This window comes from Rousettus aegyptiacus, unplaced genomic scaffold, assembly GCF_014176215.1.
Source record: "Rousettus aegyptiacus isolate mRouAeg1 unplaced genomic scaffold, mRouAeg1.p scaffold_m13_p_7, whole genome shotgun sequence".
NCBI classification, from domain to species: domain Eukaryota; kingdom Metazoa; phylum Chordata; class Mammalia; order Chiroptera; family Pteropodidae; genus Rousettus; species Rousettus aegyptiacus.
This window is the reverse complement of record NW_023416310.1, coordinates 84,885,798-84,913,419: the sequence shown is the minus strand read 5'-3', so window position 1 is coordinate 84,913,419 and position 27,622 is coordinate 84,885,798. Positions and strand designations below refer to the sequence as shown.

At 40.1% G+C, this 27,622-nt stretch overlaps 2 protein-coding genes across 9 annotated transcripts in view; both read left to right on the top strand.

Annotated features, from left to right (window-relative positions):
- Window positions 1–6,160: 6,160 nt before the first annotated feature.
- THG1L (tRNA-histidine guanylyltransferase 1 like) lies at window positions 6,161–13,528 on the top strand. Of its 3 annotated transcripts, none has more exons than XM_016167118.2 (6): window positions 6,161–6,478; window positions 7,325–7,501; window positions 8,417–8,586; window positions 9,351–9,439; window positions 10,698–10,805; window positions 11,819–13,524. In XM_016167118.2, exons 1-6 carry the CDS (start codon window positions 6,189–6,191, stop codon window positions 11,978–11,980), a joined length of 996 nt encoding a protein of 331 aa, XP_016022604.2. In that variant the 5' UTR covers window positions 6,161–6,188; the 3' UTR covers window positions 11,981–13,524. The 3 variants fall into 3 exon arrangements, with proteins under 3 accessions (XP_016022604.2, XP_016022605.1, XP_016022606.1); XM_016167119.2 differs by lacking the exon at window positions 6,161–6,478 and adding an exon at window positions 6,588–6,909 and having other exon boundaries at window positions 11,819–13,528; XM_016167120.2 differs by lacking the exon at window positions 6,161–6,478 and having other exon boundaries at window positions 7,435–7,501; window positions 8,512–8,586; window positions 11,819–13,528.
- A 697-nt stretch (window positions 13,529–14,225) lies between these two features.
- LSM11 (LSM11, U7 small nuclear RNA associated) overlaps window positions 14,226–27,622 on the top strand; it is a 137,048-nt gene continuing 123,651 nt past the window's right edge. For 4 of the 6 annotated variants that reach the window (XM_036225031.1, XM_036225032.1, XM_036225033.1 and 1 more), the window contains exons 1-4: window positions 14,261–14,717; window positions 19,863–20,002; window positions 21,893–21,976; window positions 22,409–22,617. In XM_036225031.1, the coding sequence (XP_036080924.1) occupies window positions 14,276–14,717; window positions 19,863–20,002; window positions 21,893–21,976; window positions 22,409–22,617 (875 nt within the window). In that variant the 5' untranslated portion in view covers window positions 14,261–14,275. Of the gene's footprint in view, window positions 14,718–19,862; window positions 20,003–21,892; window positions 21,977–22,408; window positions 27,582–27,622 lie in introns of those variants that run through there. The other 2 variants (XM_016166991.2, XM_036225034.1) reach the window with 2 other exon arrangements.

Sequence of the window (27,622 nt, the reverse complement as noted above, 5' to 3'; positions counted from 1 at the left end):
GGAGAATCCCGCAACTTCTCAATTACTCCATTAGTTGATTCCTTTGCTAGGAGGGGTGTTGGACTTTGTACGATTACTATGTTAGTTAAATTTTATATTAATCAGCCGGCCTGTGGGTTCTACTTGCAAAATACATCTAAAATTCATCCACTTATTTTGGTTTCCTCCGCCATTGCTCTGTTCAAGTTTCCATCATCTTTCGGATACTGCTGTGGCCCCGTAAATAGTCTTCCTGCTTTTTACTCTTGTCCCTAAACTCAAGCTGCCAGCAATCTTCCAAAAATACAAATCTAGACTTGTCCCACCTCGCTCTCTTAAATCTTGGCTCCCCATTGGCCACCCATTAAAGGTCTAATGTATTTGGCAATGTCTAAAGCCCCAAATGGCTTGGGCTCTAGTACTACTACAACTACTCACCATTCTAGTCCTGACCATGTGGGGTCCAGACACATTGACTTCTCATCTAAATCCTACCTCAAAAGCCTTTGGCTAGCCCCCAATGCTAGTTCTTTTTGTCTTCTTAACTCCCTCAGTCATTTTTCAGAATTGCAACTTCCTCAGAGAAGTATTCGCTGACTCTGAAAATCAGGTCGAATCTCCTTTATGTAGTCATATTTCCATCACTTCTTTTAAAGCTCTTACCACAATTCGTGATTATATACATACCATTATCGTACTGCTTCCCCTACTCGCCTATAAACTCTTTGAAGGCAGACTGTGTTTTGCTCATCATTGAATCCTTAATGCTGACCATAGAGCCTGGCATATAGTAGGCATATGACAAATACTTGTCAAATGAATAAGGACAGTCTAATAATAAAATGAGAATCACTGCCTATACTGAGGGGCTTACTGTTATGCTAGTCACTGCTCCAAGTCCTTTCCATGCCTATGCCTCTTATACTAGGACTGTGTTTACTTCCATTGAATATCACCAAGAAAAAGAAATCTTATTAACATTTGTTACAATTGTAAAAGATGTCCTAACTAAAATCTATGGATTTATCTCAAAGCAGATGAGTTTTTAACCAAGACAAGTTCTCTCTCAAAGAAGACATGACCCAACTCTTTCTAATTCTTATCTTCAGATGTGGCAAACAGGAGTTCTTACATCCCGCGGAAACACAAGGGCAGTGGTTCTCAAACTTTCCTATCCTAGGAAACTTTTACACCCACAAAAGGAATTGGAGATTACAGAGAGTTTATATTTATATAGTTTTATTGATTAATATTTGCCATGTTATAAAAACTGAAGACTTTAAAAAATATTTTATTATCAATTCATTTAAAATATCAATACTAAACCCATTACATGTTAACACATTTTCATCATAAAACTAGGTTTTCTCCAAAATTAGAAGAGTGGCATTGTGAATCTAGTGTCTAGGTTAATTAAAAATCAAACAAACAGTTGTATTTCCGTGTCTGCTTTTGCATTCGATCTGTTGTGATTCACATGTCATATAGGCTCTGGAAAGCTTCACTGTACACTCATGAGAGAAGGAAGTGAAAAGGCAAATACTGTCTTACAATTATTATGAAAATTATATTAACCTAGCAGATTCTCTGAGTCAGTCCCTGAACCATACTTTTTTATTAAAAATTATTGGGGCGACATTAATAAAATCAAATAAGTTTTAAGTGTACAGTTCAGCAGTATGTCATATGTATGTTGCATTGTGGGTACACCACCCAAAGTTAGATTTCCTTGTGTCACCAAATATTTGACCTCTTTTACCCCTATCTATCTCCTCCTGCCTCCCCACTTTCCTCTAGAAACCGCTAATCCACTGTCTGTGTCCAGGAGTCTCTGTTTGTCATGTTTGTTTTTTGCTTTCAGTTTTACATTCCATGTATGAGTGAAATCATACGGTTTTGAACTTTTTCTGTCTGGCTTATTTCACTTAGCATGATTATTTCAAGATCCATCCATGTTGTTGCAAATGGTACTTTTTTATGGCTGAGTAATATTCCGTTGTATATATATACCACATTTCTTTATCCAATCATCTATCATAGAACACTTCTGTTGCTTCTATGTCCTGGCCACTGTGAATAATGCTGCTATGATCATTAGGGTGCATATATATTTGTGGATTAATGTTTTCAGGTTTTTGGGGGTAAATACTCAGAAGAGAATGGATTGCTGAGTCATATGGTAATTCAATTCTTTGTTTTTTGAGGAACCTCCATACTATTTTCCATAGTGGTTGTGCCAATTTACATTCCTACCAGCAGTGTATGAGGTGAACCACACTCTGAGAACTGCTGAACTCAGGCTTATTCGAAAGAGCCAAGTATGGATATAAGAAGCAGAGGAATAAATCAAGTTTGTGTTGATTTTGTGCAAGACTAGTTCATATTCCAATCTGAATTAGTAATTCAAAAAAAGATGACAATCCTCTGTGAAAGCAATGCAAACAATATGTGAAGAGTGTTTATAGCAAAAGATTAAATACATTAAACAAAGTGGATATATTAAAAATAATTTAAGGTACCAATATTTTTAATTCAATGATGGTATGTATGTGTGTTGAAACTAAAGCTTTTATGACTGTAATATTAATATCTTTAAATGAAGTTAAAAAGTAAATGAACACTATCCAACTTAATAATTCCTGCATGATTATTGGATTGTTTTACTATATATTTGAAAAACTGAATAGAAATAATGGAAAATGGAAATAATTGCTCCAGTGAAAAGGCTTGAACTTAAGATACTTTAAGATACCAACTGAGTAAAAACCCTGGCAAATCAGGAGATGTCAGTAAGGAAGTTAAAGAATTAATTATAAAATCATCAAATATCTTATTTATTGATATTGGAATAATTGATTTTCTTTGCAAGCCCATCCTAGAATGCCTGCTGCCTTTCAACATGTAAGGGAGTTTCAACACTTATAAAGAGAAAATTTATATTAACAGTTACTTTGCTACTTCCTTTGAAAATAAAAGTGATAGTAAATCTTCACTAAAATAATTTTTAAAAAAGAAAAGAAAAAGCCAGAACCAGATTTGCTATATCAATCATCTTCCTACCTTGAGTTACAGTAATAGGACCTAGAGGGAAGTTGTGAGATCTGGCCAAGATACTTTAAAAGAATTTCTAACTAGCACTAATGGAGAACATGAGAGAGCAGTTGTTGGGGAAAATGAAGTTACTATTTTTACCCCAACGAATTGAGACTTCAGAAAACCCAATTTCATATACAAAAAAGGAAGTTACTGGCATAATCTCTCAACAAATATTATTGATTGCATTCCACGTACCAGGCACTGTTCTAGGCATGGGGTAGGGGAGGGTATACAGCTTTGAATAATAGTAAGCAAGGTCCCTGGCGCCCTGGAACTTACAGGAGTCTAGGAGTAGTACTGGCTCCAGGCACAATGCTCAGTGTCAACAGAAATTCTCCATCTCTCAGAAATTTTTCCCTTTATATAGGCATAATTCATGGGCAGCCTGTTCCCTCCGGAAGGCAATGTGGCCACCAGTGTAGCAATTCTAATATGAAGAGAATCTGTTTTTCCCAGTCATTCTAGGAAAGTGCCAGATTGTCTCATTGGCTTGGCTTGGATCAGGTGCACATCTCTGAACCTGACTGGCTGCATCTGGCTTATTGGTGTAGCCACCACAAATATCTGTGCAGGTGTTCACTGCAAAGAGGACAAGCAGGGCTGAAACCCACTGCAGGGCATAATTAACAGTCCTTTACCTCATGCATGACTATGTCTGCCAGAGAGGCAGTTCCTTTTTGTAATTCACTGAGGCACTGAGGTGATTTTGGTCACATGCTCACCTCAGAGCAAAGGTTAGTTGTGGTTATCCCCACATTAACCAAATGGTTTGAGGTTGGGGAAAGGACAGCTGGGGTATGATTGTCAGAAGACAGAAAAAGGGACTCTGGGCAGGCAAAAACCACAACTTCAAAACCATGACAAAACTAGGCAGTCTATTCCTGGAAGGATATATTATACATTACTTCTAGCCAGAAGTTTGATTAGAGTGGTTTAGAGCAGGGAGGGAGACTTTAGAGATAAATTATTCCTTCTTACCCATTCCACCCTGAATTTCATTTACATAATGCAGCTCTTAGTATAATGAAATAAGTCAGCATGGGGAAGACAAACCGAAATATGACTTTCATACCAAAGGCAATTATTTCTCTTTCTGTCAGCTTCAGTAAATGATCTTTTAAGTAAGAGGAATTAAAAAAAATAGAAGTCAGTGTCCAGTTAGGTCATAAATATCTGTTGTGTGCAGGATTTTAAAAAATCGTGATGAAATATAACATAAAATTTACCATCTTAACCATTTGGAGTACCGTTCAGTAGTGTAAAGTACATTCATATTATTGTGCAACCAATCTCCAGAACTCTTTTCATCTTACAAAATTGAAATTCTACACCCATTAAACAATAAATCCCATTCTCCCATTCCTTTCCTCCTAGCAGCCATCTTTCTGTTTTTTTCTCTATGCATTTGACTTCTCTAAGCACATCATTGAATTTTCAGAATCATACAGTATTTGTCTTTCCGTGACCAGCATCAGTACTCACACACCCTGTCTCCCCACCTCAGTCTCAACACAGGCCAGGCCTGTTATGGAAGGGGCTTGGAGTCGGAGGCCCTGGGTCTGCTCTTTCACACTTTCCCACTCCAGTAACCTGGAATGGGGTGGCAGACATGGTCTGGTTCTGAGATCCTCTGGATCATACCCCTCTTTTCAAGACTTATTCTTGTCCCATTGAGAGCTGGGCTAGTGTAGAGGGGAGGCAGAGGTCTCATATAATCGGTCTTAAACCTGGGGGTGGGAAGTCTTCTCTCTTTCTGTTTTGGCATGGTGCATGATTGTCCTGGGGCCATTTTTAACAACAGGCCATTTTAGCTCTTCCAGCTCTATTTCCAAACCCAATCAAGGAGGGGTAACTTCATTTGCCCAGTGACTTCATAGGCAACTTCCAGCTGCTGCCTCTCCCTCTTGCCTCTGAAATCCTTCTTACGGGACTGATGGTATTGATAAAAATTTCCAGAACTCAGTGGATAGGGAAAAGTGCAGTGAGGTTTCCTCATCCTTTCCTCAGTACATCACATTGCTGCTCTTTATCTACTAGCCTAGGTTGCTTCAGAAACCTCCAAGTGTGATGTGGTCAGTGGTCTCTACATACACATACATGCCAAAACTCAAGGGGGCAGGAGAGATGACAACTATCAGGATCTTCCAGTGACTCTCATGGTGCTCTCTGACAAGTGACAGCACCAGGAAAACTCTGGAGGTCCTTAGCTGGGAAGTGAAGCAGCAGTTCTTCGTTTTTGCCTGCCCTCGAAGGTTCCCCTCACTTGCCACTAATTGTCCAGGGGGCAGGGTGGGGGCTCAAGGTAGGTGGTACAAGAGGGAAGTTTGAGAAGTAACATCCCGTTGCTTTGATGTATTTAAATATATTTACACTTATATATACATATCTATATCATCTATATATCTATGTCTCTCCCTGGGTGGATACACAAGAAACTGGTAATAGTAACTGCCTAAAGCAGGGAGTTATGAGTTAGCAAGAGACTTACTTTTCACCATATATTCTTTTATATTGTTTGAATAATTTTTTTGAGGATAAAAACAATAATATAATAATATAAGTAATGAATTTTTAAAAACTTTATAAATCATAAACCATAACACGTAATAGTTTTATTGTTATTATTATCTACCAGGGACAAGAAATAAAACATTGGGTCTTTGATTATTTGAGAAATAGTCGAATAAGTTAATTTTGTACGTATGTTGGAATGAGTCCATTCTTTTTAAAAATCACGCTTTGAAATATTATTGACATTGGAAAATGCTTAAGTGGAAAAAATATTAAAACTTGTATAGGTATGATTCCAATTTGATGTTCCCTGTGTAAGCATACACATACAAAGAGAAAAACTGGAAGGAGCTCCAATAGTATTTTCTTAATTCTATTTATCGGTATATTCTACATTTTCGACAACAAATTAATACATGCTATTTAAGAGGAAAAAATTACAAAACTACAAACTTAATCGGAAAGAAAATGTTTAAAACTTCGTGAAAGTGATTGGGTTGCAAGGTAGAACAGCCAGAAACCGCGGGAAGTGCAAAACGAAGACCGGAACTCTTCTTTCAGGCCCGGAAGTAGATTGAGGACTACAAGGAGAGGCGAGAAAGATGCTGACCTTTGCTAAGGCTAGAGCGGCCACGAAGAAACGTAAGAACTTCCGGGGCAGGGCTTCCCGGCTTTTTCTTTTCGCGGGGCGGGGGGCGGATATGTGGCCCATTTGCAACGTGAAGATTCGCGATTGCTTGGCCATTACTTCCGTCACTCTGAAACAGAGCTTGAAATTGGGGGCGACCATGGCAAAGAGCAAGTTCGAGTACGTGCGGGACTTCGAGGCTGACGACACCTGCCTGGCTCACTGCTGGGTGGTGGTGCGGTTGGACGGCAGGAATTTCCATCGGTGAGCTAGGCTTTGGGCGGGCCGTGCGGGGCGCCAGCGCTTTCCGGAAATTCAAACCCTCGCGTCGTACTCCCCGGTGGTCACCGGGGTAACGCGGCAGCCAATGAGCACGGGAGGTTGAACATCCTTCTACTGTGTTGATTAAGACGTGCTTGAAAGCTAGTTGGTCGGGGTAGTTGGATGGGCCAAGGAGCTCCCCTTATGATAAGCTGGCCTGGGTATCCACGAGCAGATACCTATTAGTGAGAACTTAGTGGAATACGTCACTCTCAGGCACAGTACTTCATCTCTTCAGCATATTGCCCAGCTCTTTTGTTAGGTATCTTTTATATGCTGACTGTTCACATCCCTGTTTAGCCCTTGCTGTGGGCAACACTTTACAGTATGTTCTTGTTTCATTGTCAGTAACAGGCTACGTGGACTGGATTCAGGTAGGAAAAATAGATTAAAAGGCAGGGATGTAACAGATGGGAATTTAATTTTTTAGAAGTGCTACTGTAATAATGATTATTGTAACTAATATTTATTAAGTGTTTCTAAGGAGCCAGACATAATTACATGTTATTGTCCCCTAACCTTCAGAACAATTCTATAAAATAAATATTCTCTATCTCCATTTTACAGAAAAGGGGATTGAGGCTTAGCAGTTATGTCCCCTTTTCTCAGTTGGTCAGAGTAAGGATAACTTGGATTCTTAAGAAAATGGATTAAGTTGTTGCTAGTGGAGTGTTTGGACTCAGCACTATTGCAGTATCTTCCTCTTTGAACAACCACTTTGATCTGTGGTGTTACTGACAAGCTCTCCTCCATTCATACCCTTTTCCCTCCTTTCTTTCCCTTATGAAGGTTTTCTGAGAAGCACAACTTTGCAAAACCAAACGATAGCCGTGCCCTCCACCTAATGACCAAATGTGCCCAGACTGTAATGGAAGAACTAGAAGATATTGTGATTGCGTATGGACAGAGTGATGAGTACAGCTTTGTGTTCAAGCGGAAAAGCAATTGGTTTAAAAGAAGAGCCAGGTAATTCCATAGCCTAGCTCTTTCAGAATATTTCCAACCAGCATCTGGTTTCTGCTTATCTTAAAACACAGACTCGCAGACCACAGATGGTGTCTGCAGTATTTACAAAATGTATGTATACTCCTGTTTGGACTGTTGTACTTCCACCTCATATCTGAGCATTTTGTGTCCCTCTATATCCGATTCTTTCTCCTCCATTCCCTATCACCTTAGTTTCTAGACTGATTTGGCATTGAACATTAAGACTAGAAAAATAGACTGTGGAATATAATATTAGTGATTCATAGGTTGGCTTTAGCCAGTGACAGTCGATACAGGCATTACAGTATCGCTTAAACCTTTAATTAAAGAGGGTTTCAGTATTTCAGTACTAAATAGACAAATCTCATATTTGAGTATTTTGAAACTCACAGGAAACAAATCACAGAATACATTGGTATGTTTTTAAAACAATGTTCCTCAACTGTTGTTTCTTCTGAAAAACTGTAAATGCTAGCATTTTAAAAGGGAAACATTTATGGGATAATAAGTATGTGTTTATGTGCTACATGTATTAGATTCTTGTTTGTTCATTTCTCCTAAGAAAATTGTAATTGTTTTAAATAAATGACATTTACACTAAAAATAATAATAAATGAAAACAATGGTTCCCCTCGTTAGGACTTAAAAAAAAAGTCTACAGAGAAAAATTTAATATCAGTAAATTACAGAGCTAGAACAAGAGGCAGGCTTCATGTCAGATATATAACTGAAATATTAAAGTAGTTTTTCTTGACCCAACACATTTTATCTCTTTGCTTATTGGACAGTTTGTGTAATCTCTCTATTGCACCCACAGGCCCTATCACAGTATTGAATTAATACCATTTATTTTCTCTCTTTCTTGCTCCATCCAATATGCCTTATACTTCCAAGTAAGTTCATGACTCATGTGGCCTCCCAGTTTGCCTCCAGCTATGTGTTTTATTGGCGGGATTACTTCGAGGACCAGCCCCTTCTGTATCCCCCAGGCTTTGATGGAAGAGTTGTGGTATACCCTAACAACCAGACCTTAAAGGACTACCTCAGCTGGCGGCAAGCAGATTGTAAGTGAAAGGAATTAAAGATATGTAATGAAACCACCAATTCCATACTTCAGAGGTGTGATCTGGTATAGGCTTGGCTCTCATATATTTTTGTTTGGAATGCAGTATTTTCTTTTTTTTTTTTTTTTTTTAATTAGTTGAAAATAATTGAAAAAGATTTCATGTAAATAATCTAAATTTCCACCACCCCCCTTTTTTTTTTAAATCAGAAGATCTGGCAGTGCTACATCTGTATTTCCACTTACTATTAGAACCTGTGCAGTGACTGCTGCCTTGGCACACACACATACACGCTCACACACTCAGGAGCCAGTGTGTCACATTGCCTACCATTCCTTGTTCTCTGGGAGTCACCTACTCTGCTTTATTTATGTTCGTGATGGCCTCAGAATTTGAGTTGTGGCTCCTGCCTTAACATGACTATGATGAAATGTTTGTGAGACTTTTTCTCATTTGATATATCTTGATTTTGCCAGAAAAACTGAAAAAAAAAAAGAAGGTGGGAATAATGTAAATGATGTAACTTTGAAAGTATTCCGAAGCTTAATGCACAAGTTAACAGATTTGTATAAAACATAACTGAAATGACAGAATAAAACTGTTAGGAAATAAACTTATTTCTGCTTGCCTGCAGGTCACTAAATGTCTCCTGAGTTCTCTTTACTTTAAAGAGGAGAAAAGATGGGATTCTAATAGTCTTTGAAGTGTGAATACTGAATAAAGTTTACGTGTGTATAAGCAGCGCTGCTTTGTTCTCCTCACAGGCCACATCAATAATCTTTATAACACAGTTTTCTGGGCACTCGTACAACAGTCCGGACTGACACCAGTGCAGGCCCAGGGGAGATTACAGGTATGGAGATCTTGCTGTATCATGACTTAGCTGGGAACAGTTTTCAGTAGGCTCTCCCATGACATTGTGCATTCTTTTAAAGCTCTCTTTACAGCTTTGTTTTGAAAAGATATAAAAATCATACTAGTAGTGGCTCGCTGCTTACTTGTCTGCTCTGTTATGCTATATGAGTTACTACTTCTCCCTGAGCCTCAATGTCCTTAGCTGAAAAATGAAATCAATGATATTGGCTCTGTGTTCCCACATGGTGGTGATGCTTGGCTGGAGCTGAGGATTGGTTGCCATCTTTGGACAGAGCATGTGCTTTTTTTTTTTTTTTTCCTTTTTTTTTTTTGTGGGCTGCAGGGGATGGAGGGGTCAGTCCACTGGCCTCTCCCCACATTGCCATTCCTTGCTGGACACCTGTAGTTTCTTGGATTTATGATTCCCACGTATTGTAAAGAGTTTAGGCTCTGGGAGTCAAATAATCATACTCAGATCATGCTTTTGTTTAATTTCTCCTCTCTGCCTTAGTTCTTTATAGGTAAAATGTGGAAAGTAATAGTTCCTACCTCATAGGTTTATTGTAAGAATTAAATGGCATGATGCAAGTAAAACACATAGAATAATACAAAGCACATTGTAAGTACTTAATAAACAATGGCTTTTATTATTAGATGACAGTGCTACTTGTAGGATGACTAACTCTGAAATGAAGTGATGTGTTCTAACAGCTCCTGCTACAATGTGTGGTACTTTATAATTATTCAGTAAATGATTGCCTTTATTAGCAATAATGGCGAAGGTTTATATATAGCAATAGTAGGAATACTAATAGGTCTATCCAGTTTGGAAGAGCCAAATTTAGATTTTGGTTCTTTTTAGTAGAATAAAAGCAACTTTTACCCTTGGGCAATTTATATAAACTTTCAAAGCTTCAGAGTTCTCATCTCAAAAATGGAAATGGTTATGAGGGTCAAATAAGAAAATATAAAGTGTCTAGTACAGAATGGGTATTTTCACTATTATTTTTTTGTCACTGCATCACAGTAATAATTTGTGAATTTATTGTTTGCTACAGAAGAGAATTTTATGAATTTACACATCTAAGTAAGATTTGAACTGCTCTCAAAGTGCAAATTCATTATGATCAAAGATGTTTGATAAAACACTTCCATGTCTTGATTTGTTTGTGAAAGTTTAGATAGAAGATGTAATGGTAGGGTTAAGGGAGAGACAATATATACAAAGCTTTTTACATCTGTTTTTATTTCCTCAGGGAACTCTTGCAGCAGACAAGAATGAGATTTTATTTTCTGAATTCAACATCAACTATAATAACGAGCCGCCGCTGTATAGGAAGGGGACCGTTTTGATATGGCAGAAGGTAATGCTATTGTGTCTCAGTAAAAATGGAGGTCAGGAAGGAGGAGAGCCTGTGCCCATCCTAAGTTTGTCTTTGTCTTGCCTGCTACCTATATACTGATATGACTGCAGTTGCTAACATGAATTAGATCCTTTCCAAAACGTGATGCTATAGGTAAGATTACTGTTCTGATGCTTTCTTTGGTCACCCAGTGCTCGTCATATGTTTGTCAGTGAACTTTGTGATTTGAAATCCCCCCTGGAAATAGAATCACAGAATTTTGGAACTAGTACACTTATTTTTCTGTGTCATAAGCTCTCCCCAAATCAAATAAAACTCTAGCAAAGGGTTACAGTGTAGATATCAGGATTTTTACATTCATAGAACATTTAAAGAATACTTTCTCCCATGCCGGATAATACCATTAAATGGCCCATCCTGTGGTAAGTGTAATATGAGGGTTCTGACACTTGCAGATTGTTGATGAGATTCCCAGACATTCATACTTACCTTAATATTCTGTAATAAGTCTGTAGATTTACCTAAATTCTTAATTCTACCAGCTCCTGGGCAAAAGGATTTCTCTAAATTTATTTCCTTCCTTCTAAAGCAGTTTTTTTTTCTGAAATGAATGCTTTCAAGTATTAAGTGAACCTTGAGAACTAGTCATTCCACTAGCAACTTCAGCCCTTTTTTTAGTATTTTTAAAACACATTTGTTCTTTGGCACAGACATGGATACTTGTTAATGCAGGTGGGAGAGCAAATATACCATGAATTCTATAGTTATTGCTAACTAGGAACATGAAATCCCTTCTTTATTCCTAAATATCCTTTTAGAATATAGCAATGATTTTTTAAAAATATTTTTAACTGTAAAGAAATTCACGCATGTTGATATATATATGTGTGTATACGTCCTGATATATACATATGTTAGAAGTATATAAAGTAAAAAAGCAAACCTCCCTCACATCTCTTTCTCTTCCCAAACCCATTCTCAAATTAACTGTCAATATTCTAACTTTTCTGTAGGTGGGTGAAGTCACGACCAAAGAAGTTAAGCTGCCAGCAGAAATGGAAGGAAAAAAGATAGCAGTGACTCGAACCAGGACTAAGCCAGTGCCCTTGCACTGCGATATCATTGGGGATGCTTTCTGGAAGGAACATCCAGAGATCCTAGATGAAGACAGCTGACCCTTTGTGTTTTAGTCCTGGTTTGCTTAAGCAAGGTCTCGCAATTCTTCTGGCCGGAGGTGGCCCTAGCATTACTACCACCCAGAACAGTGTCCCAGGAGTGACATGACTCTGGTGGGGAGGGAAACAGGGAAGGACGGGATAGATTGAGGTGGGGTATCTTGTTCTACTTTAAATGGAACACTTTTTTTGCAGTGTTGGAACATGGTACCTTTGATAGAAGTGCATTTTTTTTTTTTTAAATCATGGTACTATTTTTATAAAGCTTCAAGAACTATTTCATGCCTTACAGAATGAATCATTTTTAGATTGTGACATAAGTCTTATAAAAACCTGCTGAGTTCTTTTCACCTGTGGTAGATGTGCCCAAACTTTATTCTTACCCACCTATTCTTAACTAGAGAATCCAGTGACCTTGAAAATCTCACCTTTCCCACCCATGTACTGGCATTCATCTTTGGCAGACCTGAAGATAAATATGGGTTGATGCCTGCATGACGTCCCTGAATCCAGAAAAAAACTCAGAGCTTTGTGTCATTCTCCATGTTGGCTACTTTGGCTGAACAAATGAGTAGTTTCAATGTCCTTGTGTAAACATTCCATAGATTGATTTTATGGAGTTAGTATGATTATCATCTTGCCAGTGGTATTGTTTGCAAGGTCACTTACCTCTTTTTAAGAAGAACTATGTGTATATGAGATAAAATATGTGAGAACACAAAGGGAGAAAGAGTCATTCTGTGTCCTCTAGATCAGCAGTCCCCAACCTTTTTGGCACCAGGGACTGGTGCTCCTATGAGAATCTAATGCTTGATGATCTGAGGTGGAGCTGAGGCAGTGGTGCTAGTGTTGGGGAGCGGCTGCAAATACAGGCGAAGCTTTGCTCGGTCACTGGCTGCTCACCTCCTGCTCTGCAGCCCGGTTCCTAACAGGCTATGGACTGGTACTGATCTGTGGCCTGGGGGTTGGGGTCCCCTGCTGTAGATAGTGTTAAAAGTCACCTTCTTACCTGTTGGAGTTCCTGAAAAAAGATTCTCATGTACTCTCTGTGTAATACGAACAATGACATTTGAATTGGAGAGCAGAGGGGTCAACCGCCCCTTGGAAGTCACAGGTGGCATATGTCAAAGTCCTAATAGCTCCACTTCACTCTGGGCCAGTGGAGATGGGTGAGGAGTAGCAGAGTGGCAGTATTAATTTCGTATCGCCAAAGTGTTTGCCTCTGAAAGGGGGGCAGTAATGGAGACAGGTGGTAAGAGAACTCATGTTGCTTATTGTCCTCATTTCATATTTTAGAAGAAAAAGATTACTTGGCTCTATTAAGAATAATTAGAAGACAGTGCCTGGTCTTGCATTGCAGAATTTACAGCCAAGAAAATTTATTTTTGAAAGGGCGTTGGTTGGTTTTATTCCTCTCCAATTGATATCCCATCTGTCGATGCCATGTTCTCCCTTCCTGTTTTCTACAGGAGTAGGAGATGTGACTTATGTTTGGTAATTGATAAAACTTCTGAGAAAAAAATAAAGATTTCAACTCCCTTGGCCTAATTTTTCATTTATTTTTCTCATACAAATGCAGTATATGAAACTAATGTGTGTGTGTGTCTACATAAACGATATACATACCTTTCATCGCAGCAGTGGTTCACACATTTCCGGATGCAAAAATTTACTAGGAATGCTTGTTTAAAATGCCAATTCCATGTTCCTCCCATAAAGATTTGGGGTTCAGAAATACTAGCTAATATTCATAGAGCATTTATTATGTGTTATATTCGCACTTCATTCTTATGACAGTTCTGTGAGGTACTATTTTCATCATTTCAGATTAGAATGTAAAGCCCCAGAGGTGCTAAATAATTTGAGCTCGGGTAGGCTAAAAATAACCCCCAGTGACACTCAGAATGAAAGCAAATTGGGACATGCTTTGCCCTCTTCCAGTCGCTTAGGTAGGGGTTAACCGCAGTTACAGAGCAGACCGCCCAGGGAGTTTGTTAAAATGCTGGCCCCGGGCTCCACCCTGGGGTATCTGGAGTATTAACACCCTAAGCGGTAATGATATAGATGGGGAAATACTGCATTAAACTAGATTAACCTGTCCCCTGTGAGCTGAGGTGGTGGGGGACCTGGCGGGGGTCGCCACGAGCCACGCCCCGGCGGCGCTGAGCGCGGACAGCTGCTGCCCCCCTGCGGCCGCGCCGGCGCAGCGCGTGCGCGCGCCGCGGCTGCGCAGTACCGCCCTCTGGCGGCCCCGCTCCTTCTTCCCATCGGCCTCAGCTTGCGGGCCTTTCAAACATGGAGGAGCGGGAGCGGGGGGCGAGGTCTCCTGGCGCCGGGAGCCCCGCGCGCCCGCCCAGCCCGCGGCTGGATGTCAACTCTGACAGTTTCGACCCGCTGCTGGCCCTGTATGCGCCCCGCCTGCCTCCCATCCCCTACCCCAACGCGCCCTGCTTCAACAACGTGGCCGCGTACGAGAGCTTCCTCAGGACCGGGTGCCGGGGTGGCGGGCGCGGGCGGGCGCGGGGCGCGGCCCCAGACTCGGGGGCCCCGGCCGCCGCTGGGCCCTCGAGCAGGACCCGCCGCCGTCCGGACGCCCCCGCCCCGGACCCCGAGCGCATCCAGCGCCTCCGCCGCCTCATGGTTGTCAAAGAGGAAGGGGACGGGGCCGCCAGGGAGAGCCGGCGAGGTCCGGGCCGGAGCAGGAAGGCGCCGCGCAATGTGCTCACGCGAATGCCCTGTGAGTGCGGCGGCCGCGGACGGGGGACGAGGTGCCCGCCGGCCGTCCGGAAGGTGGCGGCCGAGGGGCCATTTGCCGGGTGCTAGGGGCTTGGTGTATTACGGTCTGCGCGTATCGGGAGGGTTTAGGGGAAGGTTTGCAGATAATGAGCGACGGCGGGGAGGTTCTGTTTGAGTAATGTGGGGACTGGGGGCGGTCGTCTTGAGTAATGAAGGTTCTGCACGAGCAGTGGGGCAGAGTGGAAAAGTCTGTAGAGGTGATAAGGAGCTCTGGGGAGGAAAGTCGGCCAAGGTGATGGGGTCCCTGGAAGTGGCTACAAGGGAGGGGTGATGAGGAACCCGCAGAGAGCATCTGCCGGAGTGGTGGGGAGTTCCGAGAGGTGGATGGGGCCTGCAAATGGGACATCACAGGTAGGGTTTGCAGAGGTGATAAGAGGTTTGGGGACCACAGACAGAGGAGGTGGTGCACAGTGAGGATTAAGGGAATGTGTGTTTGCTTCGTGGGATTTGGGATGGGATAGAGTGTGGGGAGATCCGTTGAGATAGCACAAGGGACCTAGAACCTCTACACGTTAAGTGACAGCTCATTCTCCGCTGCTATAAGCAGGAGAAAGCCTGCAGACTCTTGATACACATATGTTCACATTTCCAGATCACAAATGCTAGAATGCAGCAGGCACAAAATGTTTCTAAAACACACCGTTTTACAGCCACTCTACCAGGCTGCATGGCATATATATTACTATATGTGCAGGTTATTTTAAGTTCGGAATGTGTGAATGGCACAAGGGAATTTCTCAGAGGCTCCTAATAGATCCTTAGAGTAAAACTGTAAACAGCAGAGGTTGCTAATGTGTGTTAGGTCTTGTATAAATGGAATAATAACAGCCTAAGATTATATCTTTTGTCATCTGGCAAGCAGTTCTGACATCTGCCCTGTGAACACAATGACCTATTTAGCCATTCAGAGCATCTGTATCCTAATAGCTAAATTGTGACATTATTAAATCACTCAGTTTGGAATGGAGGGTTGTGCTAAGCAAGGGTATGTTTTGTTTCATTCCTAGAAATGTATTTTTTAAGAGAGAAACATTCTGAAAAGCTCTGTGTTGTCAGGGGTGCCTTTGTCGGGTGATTTAGTGTGCCCAAGCATCCCTTCCCATGCTTAAGGTTTACCAGCTTGTTTGCTCAGCAGTAACACAAAGATGGAGTATCATGTTCCCAAAATAAGAGCAGTTGGGAGACCTTATTTTGCCTGTACTTTTTGCCATATCACATCTTTGAAATGCACTCCCAAGTTTCAGATTGTAACATTCATTTCCATTTTGCTAGTTATTGCTTTGCTATTGAGATTGTCAAGGAAAAGAAATATTTCTATGTAGTGGGTGGTTTTAGCTTTACTTCTGAGAGCACTTTGCTATATTGTTATGACTGAGTGTGACAACCAGCTTTGTTGACATCCCACAATAAAATATATGCCTAGAATCAAGGTCTCAGAGAATGTGCCCTAGGCACTGAAAATTTTAATCATGCCACTGGAAACAGAGATGGGTAGACATCACAAAGAGTTGATGATCTTTAGAAAGCAATAAAAATAAAAAAAAGAAACAAGCATGAGTGAGGATTAGATTTATTCAAGAAAGTTCCTATATGAATAAGTTTTAGATCTTGAAGTTAAGAGCATGGTTGAGGATAATAGTAATTATTTTTAAAATCAGGCTTTTGAGGTATAATTTACATATAGCAAAATACACCCTTTCAAAGTGAGTTGTGACAAATGTATAGTCTTGAAATCACCACCACAGTCAAGATACAGAATAATTCCATCACCTCAGAAAGTTTCCTCATATCCCTTTGTAAGTCCGGTGATAATTTTATTGTTGCTAATTATAGCTACTATTATTAAGCGCACATGTGCTGTATTGTAGCTAACACCTTTAGATACATTATATCTCATTTTACCCTTACACATCACTATAGATGAGGAAACTGAGGCTCAGTTATTACCTGTTATTGCCCAGGGTTACATAGTTAGTTTGCAGCTGAGAATCCTGGGTTTGTCCAGTTCCAGGGCCTATATGCTTAACCATTATACTAGTCCCAGGAGAGGGAAAGGGAGAGTACATTCTAATGTCTCCTTGCTTGATTTTGGTGTGTGGAAGGTACATATGTAAGGCAGAGGATTTGTGTCCAGAGCAGTGAGAATGGAATTTGGGTCCAGAGAGGGATTTGTTGCTAGAATTCATCGAAGAGCCAAACTGAAGAGTTTCTGTTTGACTTGGTATTGGTAGAGAGTGGGAACTATGGTGTATATTCTTAAGCAAAAACACTTTTAGGGCAAATGTTACTAGAAGCTAAGTTTCTCGTAGTGAAATATATCTAGAACACAAGGCTCTGACTGCCTATGTTTGAATACTGGCTCTTCTACTTTCTAGCTGTTTTACTTCAGGCAAGTTGCTTAAACTCTTTAGCGCTTCAGTTTCTCATCTGTGAAATCAGGACAATAATAGAATCTACCTATAGTTCTGAGGTTTAAATTAGTTAACCCATTTAAATTATTTACAACAGTAATCTTCTGTAGCACATAAGGAAATTCTCAGTGAATGTTAAATGTCACTGTTAGACCGTCATAATTAAAAACCTCAGGTCAGGATGAATGTAACCTGCCTGTATGGACTATTGGCTCAGCTGTTTACTAGGTAAGTAACTTTGAGCAAATTATTTAAACCTTTTTGAGCCTCCGTTTCCTCATCTACAGAATAAAATAATGTACATAAAGTTAAACTTAACCACAGGGCATGGCCCATACTGAGGGTTCAGTGTTAGGCAATAATTGGGTGACAGTGATGACAATGATATTGTTGGTGTGAGGGAGGGGAGCTAGGAGACTGTCGTGGCAAACCAGTCATCTGGTATGGCTCTGGACGACTGTACAGTTGGTTGTGCAAAGAGAAAGTTATTAGTTATTGAGAATCTGTTGTCTGGATTTAGTGATGAGATGGCTATGAGCAGGGAGAAATAAGAGTGGAGTTAACAATGTCTTGGATTTATAAGGGTGTGGCCCAAGCATAATAGCTTTCTTCAAAAATAAGCATTTTTCTTTTTCTTCTTCTTCTTTTTTTTTTTTTTTTGTCATGTTAAGTTTTTACAAGCCTGGCTCATATCCATTTGGAGTTTGTTGCAGAGGCTGCTGGAATGAGATTCAGAATGTGGAGCTCATTTTGCCTTGACAGTTTGCTCTGATAGATGGTGCTAGTGTTGTAGGTTTGATCACACAAGGAGAGGAATGCTTCCTGGAATTATACTTTATTAAATCTTTGGAAGTAAAAAACTCAAGAGAAAGTTACAGATGTGAGAGCTGAAAGACCTGTTTTCCATTTGTTTAATTAGAATAAGAGACTGTTGTTAAGATACATGCTTGCCCTTTCTCTTTGACTTGGGGGTTTGGAGGGAGAAGTGGTGCCCCTATTTTCTTCCGAGTTAGTGAAAGAATAGTGTTTCCACTCTTTGTAGAAGCACATACATGTATGGAGGTGAATGGGGGCCAGTGAATATGTGTAGGTGAAGAGAGTAATCCAAGCATTGTGATCAATTTCTAAGAAATTGAATTATAGAGGTTTATGTCTGTCTAGACTTTAACTAGTCATCTAATCTCATTTTATGAGTGAAGAAACTTGGACTTGTAGGGAAAAAGTTACTACCAAGGTCATACAACTAGTTATAATGACCTCGAAGTTGTTTATGATGCTTGGTTTAACATAGTCTGCAACACATATCCATATACATGCACACACACACACACCCTTATACGTCAAGCATTCAAAGAATTGTAGAATATTGCTAGAGGTAGAGTAGACGATGGAGATCAGATTAAAGGTCTTATATTGTTTTTGAAGGCCGCTGTTTTGACCACTCTGCTCCACTTATGCCTTATTGCTGAATCTTCAATCTGACAAAAGCTCCTACTTCTCATGTTCTAAGTCACTTTCTTCCAAGAATATTTTATTAATTTTATCAGTGCCATCAATTATAAGCCAACCCATGAGTGAGGATTAAGGAGGTCAAGAGTAACCAACTTAGTTTTCCAAGCTAAAGTTACAGGGCTGTTGTTCTCTCATGCTACTAGAAACGAAACAGAGTGATTTTTTGTTGTTGTTTAAAATCAAAGAATTTTTCCTGGCAAACTTGGAAGGGAAAGACTGAGGCTTTGTATCCATGGGCTAAGGTGAGGGAGGGAGGGAAGGATGGAGAGAGGCAGAGAACGACTATGTGTGTGGTTTTCTTTTGGGATTTTTGTATATAGTATAGCCAGTGTATTGTAAAGGCTAAGTTAACATGAAGTAATAAAAATGAAATTCATCCATTCCCAAGCTCTGAAAAAAAGAATCCATCATAGGAAAAGCTAAAATTATAGTCCCAGCATTCTTCTTATGAATCGTCATAATGCTCTTTTTACATGATGCTTCTCAGCCATCTCATAGGAGCCAGATGCTCATTAGGTGCCTTTACACCAGTGAGGCTTGTAATACAACTAGATCTCTGACTCCTAGTGTGAAGGTGATGTACGCTGAAACACTAGGGCTCCAGAGAGCTTGTGCATGGGGTAGATCAGACTGGGGGGGCCTAAAGGCCATTCTCTTGGAGGATTACATGTGTTTAAGGACAGATGTGTTATACCGTTTGTTTCCTTTAAACTTAAGAACAAAGTTTATGGTTCTTTGGAAGGCTCAAGCTGGATATGTGTTCATGAGAATCATACTGAAAAAAAGTTGCCTTAACAAGGCAACGAACTGAGAAGAATCTACCTGCCGATGTGTACATTTAATGTATTTCTTTTTGCCCGAAAAGGTTTTAAATGGTTATGCATCTCAGAATCAATGGCATCATGGACTGTAGGATATACAAGTGGTGAAACATTTGGATGATAGCCATTCATAGGGTTTATCCACATTCTGGTAGAATTTTGTCCCATGTCAGTGTGTTGCCTGCACTAGCCAGTAACCTATTATACCTTATTGCCCACATGGTGAGGTCGCCACTGTTATCTTGTTGCCTTGAGTTGCTGGAGATGGTTGGGTGGTCTTGGTTGTTAATTCTGCAAATGAGAGCAGATGTTCATGCTATGCTGACTGTTCTCTTGTTTCAGTGCACGAAGGCAGCCCTCTGGGTGAACTCCATCGTTGTATCCGGGAAGGGGTGAAGGTGAATGTTCACATCCGCACTTTCAAAGGACTCCGGGGAGTCTGCACAGGCTTTCTCGTTGCATTTGACAAGTTCTGGAATATGGTAAATAAGCCTCCCTCAGAGGGCTGGAGAACCTCTTAGGGATTAAATGTTTTTGTTGTTGTTGTTGTTGTTGTTGTTGTTTTTTATGTTTAAAGGATCTGACTAACCTTATTCAACGAAACATACAGAATAACCCAGAAGAACTAGAATCTTTGTACTCTCTTGGGCAACAACAAACAAGTTCTTTTTATTGCTTCTTTTTTCTTAAGACAGCGGATTTCAACAAGGGTGATTTTGCCTTCTTTCCCTCCCAGACACATTTGGTAATGTCTAGGGACATTTTTTTTGATCGTCACAACTGCTGGCATCTAGTGGGTAGAGGCCAGGGCTACTGCATATCCTCCAATACACAAAATAGCCGCCCCCGCCCCCCACAACAAAAAAGCTATCTAGTACAGGATGTTATTAGTGCTAAGGCTGAGAAACCCAGCCTTAAGGAAAAATTACTTATTTCATCTGTTTAGTAATTTTGTATTGATTTTTTATTAAAAATACTTACTGCCTTCCTACTTTGGCTGGACATGTGCTAAATAATTTCAGAAAGGAACTTTCCCACTACTGCTTTTGAAAGATAGATAAGGGTAGAGGGGAAGCAGACACATTAATAAGGAAGACACTTTGCATAGTGTTTCTTTATGAAGGCATGTACCACACACCCCCAGCTTTCCAGAGGCTTACTGTTTAGTAGACATTAGTAGGAAAGAAGGAAAATATTATAGCACAACTATAATATGAGGCAGTTAAAATAGGAGCCACCAGGGCTTTCTGGTGTTTCTTCTGTATGTGGTCATCATATCCAGCTTTTCTTTTCCCTATGTTTTATCTCCATCCGTGCATTCCCCTGGATAATAATAATAGTTGTTGATATTTACTAAGCACTTATTATATGCCAGATGTTATACTAAGGACTTTATATATATTATCTCAGTGAATGAATTGTAGGTCTTCTCCTGTTCCGTTTCACAAATGAAGGAATTAAGGCTAGTGATTTTGGAAGACTGGTCCAGATCAAACTGTTAGTAAGTTGAAGTACTAGGACTTTAACCTAGATTTTTTTGACTTCTGAGACCATAATGGTTTCAACTGTTATGTAATCAGAAAACCTGGATTTGAATCCTAGCTTTACCACTTGGTAGCTGTGTGACACTAGGCAAGATAACTTCTCAGAGGCTGTTTTCTCACCTCTAAAATGTAAGAAAAAGTATTCTATTATAATTTTACATTTGAAATAAAAAGATTTAAGAGAACATGTTTGATGACAGTGGTGGTAATAATAATACTGCCAGCTTATATTTGTAGGGTGATTTACACTTTTCAAAGTAATTTCTTATAGACAATCTCATCCTAACAGCTGTCCTGTGAGGTTGATCTCTCAGTGACAAGAATTCTCTAGTAATTCAGTGTGTAACCCTGGTCAATCTCTGTTAATTGCTGTCATAAAACATAGAAACTGGAAAGGGAAAAGAAGCAGTAGTGTTTCTCAAAGTGTGATCTAAGGCCTTCCTGCATCAGAATCACCTGGGGTTTCTGGTTAAAACAGAACGTTCCTGGGCTTTATCCCAGACTTACTGAATCTGAATCTCTAGGAGAATAGCCTTGGATTTATATTTTATTAAGCTTCCTAGGTATTTATGCACACTTAAATTTAAGAACCTCTACTATGCAATTATAAAAGCCCCATACCACAGAAGAGACTCATCTAGTTGTAGTCACTTGGAAATCCTACTCAGAGGGTGCCAGAGATTACCATTTTTTTCTGCCCAAGAGCTGAGACACCTGTTTAGTTCTGCTACAATTTGATGTTATTCTGCCTTTTAAATTTTTTCCTGAAAGCTATAAAAATAATATATTTAACTGCCTTATTTTTCCCCCTTTGGGTTGTTTTTCTAGGCACTTACTGATGTGGACGAGACCTACCGAAAGCCTGTTCTAGGCAAAGCGTATGAGCGGGATTCTTCATTGACTCTCACGAGGGTAGGCAGTTTCTCCTGATTCCCTGAGTACCCAGCATGTTTTCAGGCTTAGGAATTAAGATTGCTGAGTCCAGTGACCAGGGTTTCCTATCCAGGTATGCCTGGACCAAGGTCTTTATTAGTCTCTCTTCTCATGCGTCCAGCTAACCTAAAATAAGCCCCTGCTTCTGACCTGCATATTATTTGAGCAACAAATAAGGCTTAAAACTCTTTCCATTTTATACTATAGAAGTAAGAAGGGGCCTCTGCTTTTGACATACTTAGTAATAATACTTAGTAATTATGCGTTATGGCTAGAAATAGAAAATTCATTACTAATTTTAAAAATTGAAAAGCAAGTAATCCACAGAGTATAATTAAGGAATCTGGCCTTTTTTCTGTATATTGAAAGGGTGATGTTAAAGGCTAATACTTGTCATTACTTTCCGTGTAGCTATTTGATCGGCTGAAGCTTCAAGATTCCTCCAAGAAGGAAGCAGATTCTAAGTCTGCAGTCGAAGACTCTACTTTGTCCAGATACTCCCAGACATCCACTTGGAAGGTAGCTTCAGTGTGGGGAAGAGGAGATACTGACCGGGGCTCACGCAAGCATTCCCGCTCTGCCCCTTCTTCCCTGCAGGCATCTACAAGGGAGGAATCCAGGTCAGAGCTGTCAGGGAGGACTGTGGGGACAGAAGGGTCTAGTGGGGGAGGTACCTTTTCCAGGGCTACCACCCTTTCCAGGGGCCAGCCCCGTAAGAAAAAGCGAAAGCCTAAGGTGGATTACCAGCAGGTATTCACTAGACACATAAATCAGATTTTCATTCGAGGTGAGAATGTCCTGCTGGTTCATCTTGCACAGTGACTAGCTCACCCCCACTTGGGCTTTCGTTTTTAGGAGTAAAATGCATGAATTGCTGCTATGCTGTATCCTAGTATCCCAGTGAAACCCTAAGTTAGAATGATTCCCTCTGGTACTGCACGTGCTGAGGAGAGAGCCAGGCTTGAGCTCTCTGGGAGACGAGCTCCCTCAACGGGAGAGAGGCTTTGGGAGGGTGAGCGTTTGTGTTACTATCAAGGCAAAAGCTGCATGTGGGTACACACATCTCGTTTGGTATTATGGTCTACCTCAGACACTCAAACCAAATGTAAGATCTTCCATTCAAATCAGGGGTCATGGTATGAATTGAATTCACTCTACAGACTCTAAAGCATGGTGGGGGAAACCGTACCTCAAAAAGAATGGTCTCTGTTCTGCAAGCTAGTGCCCTGAGTACTCAAGAGTTTGGTTCTGAGAGTAGCAGTATGAGTTGCCCTGGAGCCCTGTGCCCACATCTTGTAACTGACCATTGAATTTTGCTGTACACTGTTCTCTCTTGATCAAAAAATATAATCTATTATCTTTGGTTATCTATAAGATCTAAGAAAGCTACCAACTTATGTAAAGGTGGAATTTGAATAGTTGGTATGCTCAAAGCAGCTGTCAATGAATGCCCCGTTTTTATCACTCTCATTATGGAAAGGAATATGGGACCTCAGCAGTCTTCCCTTTACCAGAGGTAGCTTCTGTGAATGGCATGCCAGATGGGACTATAAGATGCTCGTGTGGTGGCTTCTTGACTTTCTAACGTCTGTGGCATGGTGCTAGTGCATGTACCATATGTCTTGCCCCTCTGTGACCTGTCCTGTGAGCTTTATGGCAGGAGACTGTGACCTTCATGTCTGGCTTCAGAGAGTTCTGCATGAACTGAGTAAGACACATGCATCACACAGCTGAGAGTCCCCTTCCCAGGCAGGGCTGGCCCTGTGTAGAATGTCTTTCTGAATGGTTTTCCATGACATAAGGGTGGTAGTTTTATTCCATGTGTTGGGCCAAAGAGATTCTCACAAACTATAGTGGGTGGTGTCTGTAAGGGACACTTTACTCACAGCCTGACTTCAGTAACAGGAATATCATAGCACTCTCTAATACTACTTGAATCATGTATTCTTTTTCAGTCACCAGTGCAGAATAGGCTATAGCTTGACACAGACTCTGAGGCAATATTTATTTTTTTTGTTTTGTTAGTTTATATTTGGTTTTATTTTAGGTAACTCATGTTCAAAGTGAGAAGTAGCTAACTAGTTAAAATGCTTGAAAAGAAAAATTCCCCCTGCTATATTTGCTGTTTAACTTAGATAAACCTGCTGAGAGCAGGGTGAATAAAGTTTGTGGAGCTAGGTCTCCTGGTCCTTCTGCAAGCTGGGTCCCTGGCTCATTGTATAATGAATGAAAAGAGAACAAACTTAACCCCTCCGTGCTTCCATTTGTCCTCATCAGACACCTACCTCACAGAGCACTGAGACAAAGACTTTTAGGAAGACATTTTAATGTCTCTAAACATGTTTAAGTGCCATGAGTAATTTTTACTAACTCTTGTGTCACAGTTTGGTAAGAATGCTGTCTTAAGAGCAAGGCAGGTGCTACATACATAAGAAAATGATCTCTGTAGGTGTCAGAATTATGATCTTGTTGTGTCAGACAGCAGTGATATCTTCAGGAACTATTTTCATATTCCATTCCTTCCTCCTAAGGGGCAGTGGAAGTTTCAGAAGAACATCTTCAGTAAGAGGGGAGTAACATTTCTTTGCTGCTCCCTTGTATCTCAGCCTTCACCCTTTTCTAATTATTATCAGAAAGAATTCCCCTGAACTTTTCAGAGGTTTCTATGATAGTACTAAAGGGAGAACGAGCATCTAAAAATGATTCATCCCCAAAGGGGAATTTGTGGAAATTGTTTTATTTATGTTTATTGTAAAATGCATTTTAAATATACTTTTTTAGAGCCACAGCAGATGCATTAAACATTTAGACAGATCCTGGGTCAAAATTTGAACAGTCATCTTTGGAATCTGCCAATCTAAGCTCTTCTAAATAGGATGTCTAAAATCTCAGTTCTCCAGTTATTAGTTATCAGGTATCCCTGCCTGTACCTCTACCAGCCTCCCTGTTTGGCTGTCCGCATCTGTCTGCCATCTTAACCCTCAGCTAGAAGCTGTAATGGATACTAGATTTTCCCAGTAAAGTAGAAATTTGGAATCGAAAGAAATATAATCAATTTCCATTCATTATAGTGCCTGATTAAATCTAACCTAATTTATTTTAAACACATTCTGGTTTTCATGTTTGCATATAATTTTCATATGTCCATATAAGGATTGATTTACCACTTTTCTGCCCAACTTAACAATTCTGGCTCTGAAAATTATTTTAAAACTGCATGTGATCTCTCTTATGTGTCCATTTGTTTGGTTTGGACAGTGAACTATCTGATAGTAAATGTGCTGATTTGTACAAGGCATGATAATTTTTTAGAGAATTGTTTATTATTGGAGAAATTTCCATAAGGAAGAAAAAATAGGTCCTAACAATGTATACGCTGCTCAGAAAATGTGATTATCTAGGACATTGTAGTTGCTATGGAAATAACTGATAACTTTCCTCAGGAGAAAGAGAGAAGAAAGGAAAGCAACAGCTAGAACGGTAAGAGTCCTAGAGGCCCCCCAGCCCCAGCTTACCTGAGGGGGTTTCTAAGCAGCCGAAGTGCGGCACAACTGGTTTCTAGTATTCCCCAGGAATTTGAGTTTGGGAAACTTGGTAGGAATAGTACTTACTTTTGAACATCCAACTTTGGTCCTTCAGAGTAATCTCTAAACGTGGGAACGTGTTTCCCAGACAATTCTAAGGGCATACCCGTGCACTCATTGAGGTCTTCTTAGGAGTTGCCAGCTTTGTTAGATAAGAACAAGGGATTTGAGAAACAGAAGACACAGTTTCACACCAGAATGATTTCATTGCCATTCTTTGCACATAGAGATTATTCCACCCCTCTATCTCTTGAACTTCAGGTCATATGTTCTAATATTTGGGAAGCATTTATACACATCCCTTCAGAAATCATCTTACGACAGGTGGGCCATTGGTGAGGTGGTTTGCCAGCGTTAGTAGTGTCCAATCAGTAGCCTGCTGTCTGTGCATGGTGCATGTCAAATCAGAAAGCCTAGAAACGATTAGCATTAAAGTCAAGGTGCATGGGAATCCTTGCTATGAGTTGGTGAATCAAGAGGGCTATGTCTGTTTTCACAATGAAACCATCCAGGAGTACCTTTACTGATTGTCAGGTCATGAGCTGTGAGCTGCCCGTAATCCTCAGAAGCCTTACAGAAATGTGGGTGTACTGCTTCCATCCTTTGAGAAAAAGTAGAAGCCTAACTTGATGCAGAGTAGACTTGTTTTTCTATTTGCACTATTACTGAAATAGCTGACATGGGTAAAAAAGAATAGATTCTATAAAATGCTTCTTTAAATTTTGTCTAAATTTTGCTTTTAGGAAAAAATTAAAATTATTCAAAGACAGCTAGCTGTCACTGGTGCTGCCCCAGAGCTTTCCAATCCTTTATGTATTTTTTATGAGTGACATACTTGCTGTAGGACGGTCAAGATTTATATAAGAGTATAATGGTATATATAATGGTTTTGCAACTTTTGTAATTTTTCTCTTTCTGTGCCAGATATAGAATGCAGTCGACCCTTTTTCAGGAACTTCTGTTTGCCAGCTTGTATTTTGCTGGGCAGTAATCCCCCAAAGGCTTTTCTTTGTGATTTTAAAGCAAGACTATCTGGGCCTATGTTGCAAAAGTGGGTGGTCTGTCATTACTTTTTGGTAAATTGGGTTGATGGATATAAGATAAACCTTTGGGGTTCCTGTCTCAGTTTCCTGGTGTAGTTTCCTGGGCTTTGAGGAAGGGTTGGTCCTTCTTTCCTCTCAGTCTTTTGAGTATTTTTCAAATATTTGTAAGTTCTCTTGCACTCTGATAAAAATGAAAGCTCTCTGTTAGGGAATGGCTTTGGATGGTTCGGAAATCTAGAGGGAAAAAATAAGTACACCTGAGACCTTCAGTTGGTCTTTTATTTATTCATAATAAAAAGTAGCTTGATAAGCTACCAGAGTTAGTGTTTCTTTAAAAACACTCTCTGAAAAGATGGGAACTGTCCCTATAGGAAAGCTATAAAAGCTATTCCCAATACATTGCAATTGCTTTTGATTTTTAGTCTTTTGGAGCAAATGTCTGATGTTATGTCTGATGTTATGTTTTTAGAGCTGTGGGGAAAAAATGTCTAAAAAATTTAAGGGATATGATTTAAACAATGATTACCTGGGTGAATTATATATGAGCCAGGTTTTAGGGCAGCTGTCCAGTTCTTTTTCTGTAATCCGGATAGTAAAGAAGATAGTAAGCGATGTCTTGAAAAGTGATTTACTTATTTCATAGTGACATCTAAAGACATTAGCCTTCTGGGCTACCCTGGGGATACTCCTCCACACCGTGACTTATTAATATTTTTTAGGCAAGGCTAAACCTGGATGACTCTATAAATTTGTAGTTTTTCTACTCATATACCAGCTGCTAAAAGAAAAACCACAACTTGTAATCTTGTCTTGAAATTACTCCTGATTGTTAAGTTCACCTAACCCCTTCCTGTTTAGGGAGGATTGCTGCTAGTAATATCAATTTGCAATGTTCTGCTTTAGATATGTGTCCTATGGGAGTCTGGAAACTGTAATAAATATGATTGTATTAATGTACTGGCTGCTTTGTCTCTGCTGATTTGGGGGCGCTGGGAGAG

Bases quoted from the DNA above. Each gene is read 5' to 3' on its own strand.
- THG1L (XM_016167118.2), top strand. From the start codon at position 6,189: ATGCTGACCTTTGCTAAGGCTAGAGCGGCCACGAAGAAACGTAAGAAC. The intron at 6,479-7,324 runs GTGAGCTAGGCT...TCCCTTATGAAG, and splicing joins GACGGCAGGAATTTCCATCG to GTTTTCTGAGAAGCACAACT. The intron at 7,502-8,416 runs GTAATTCCATAG...TATACTTCCAAG, and splicing joins TGGTTTAAAAGAAGAGCCAG to TAAGTTCATGACTCATGTGG.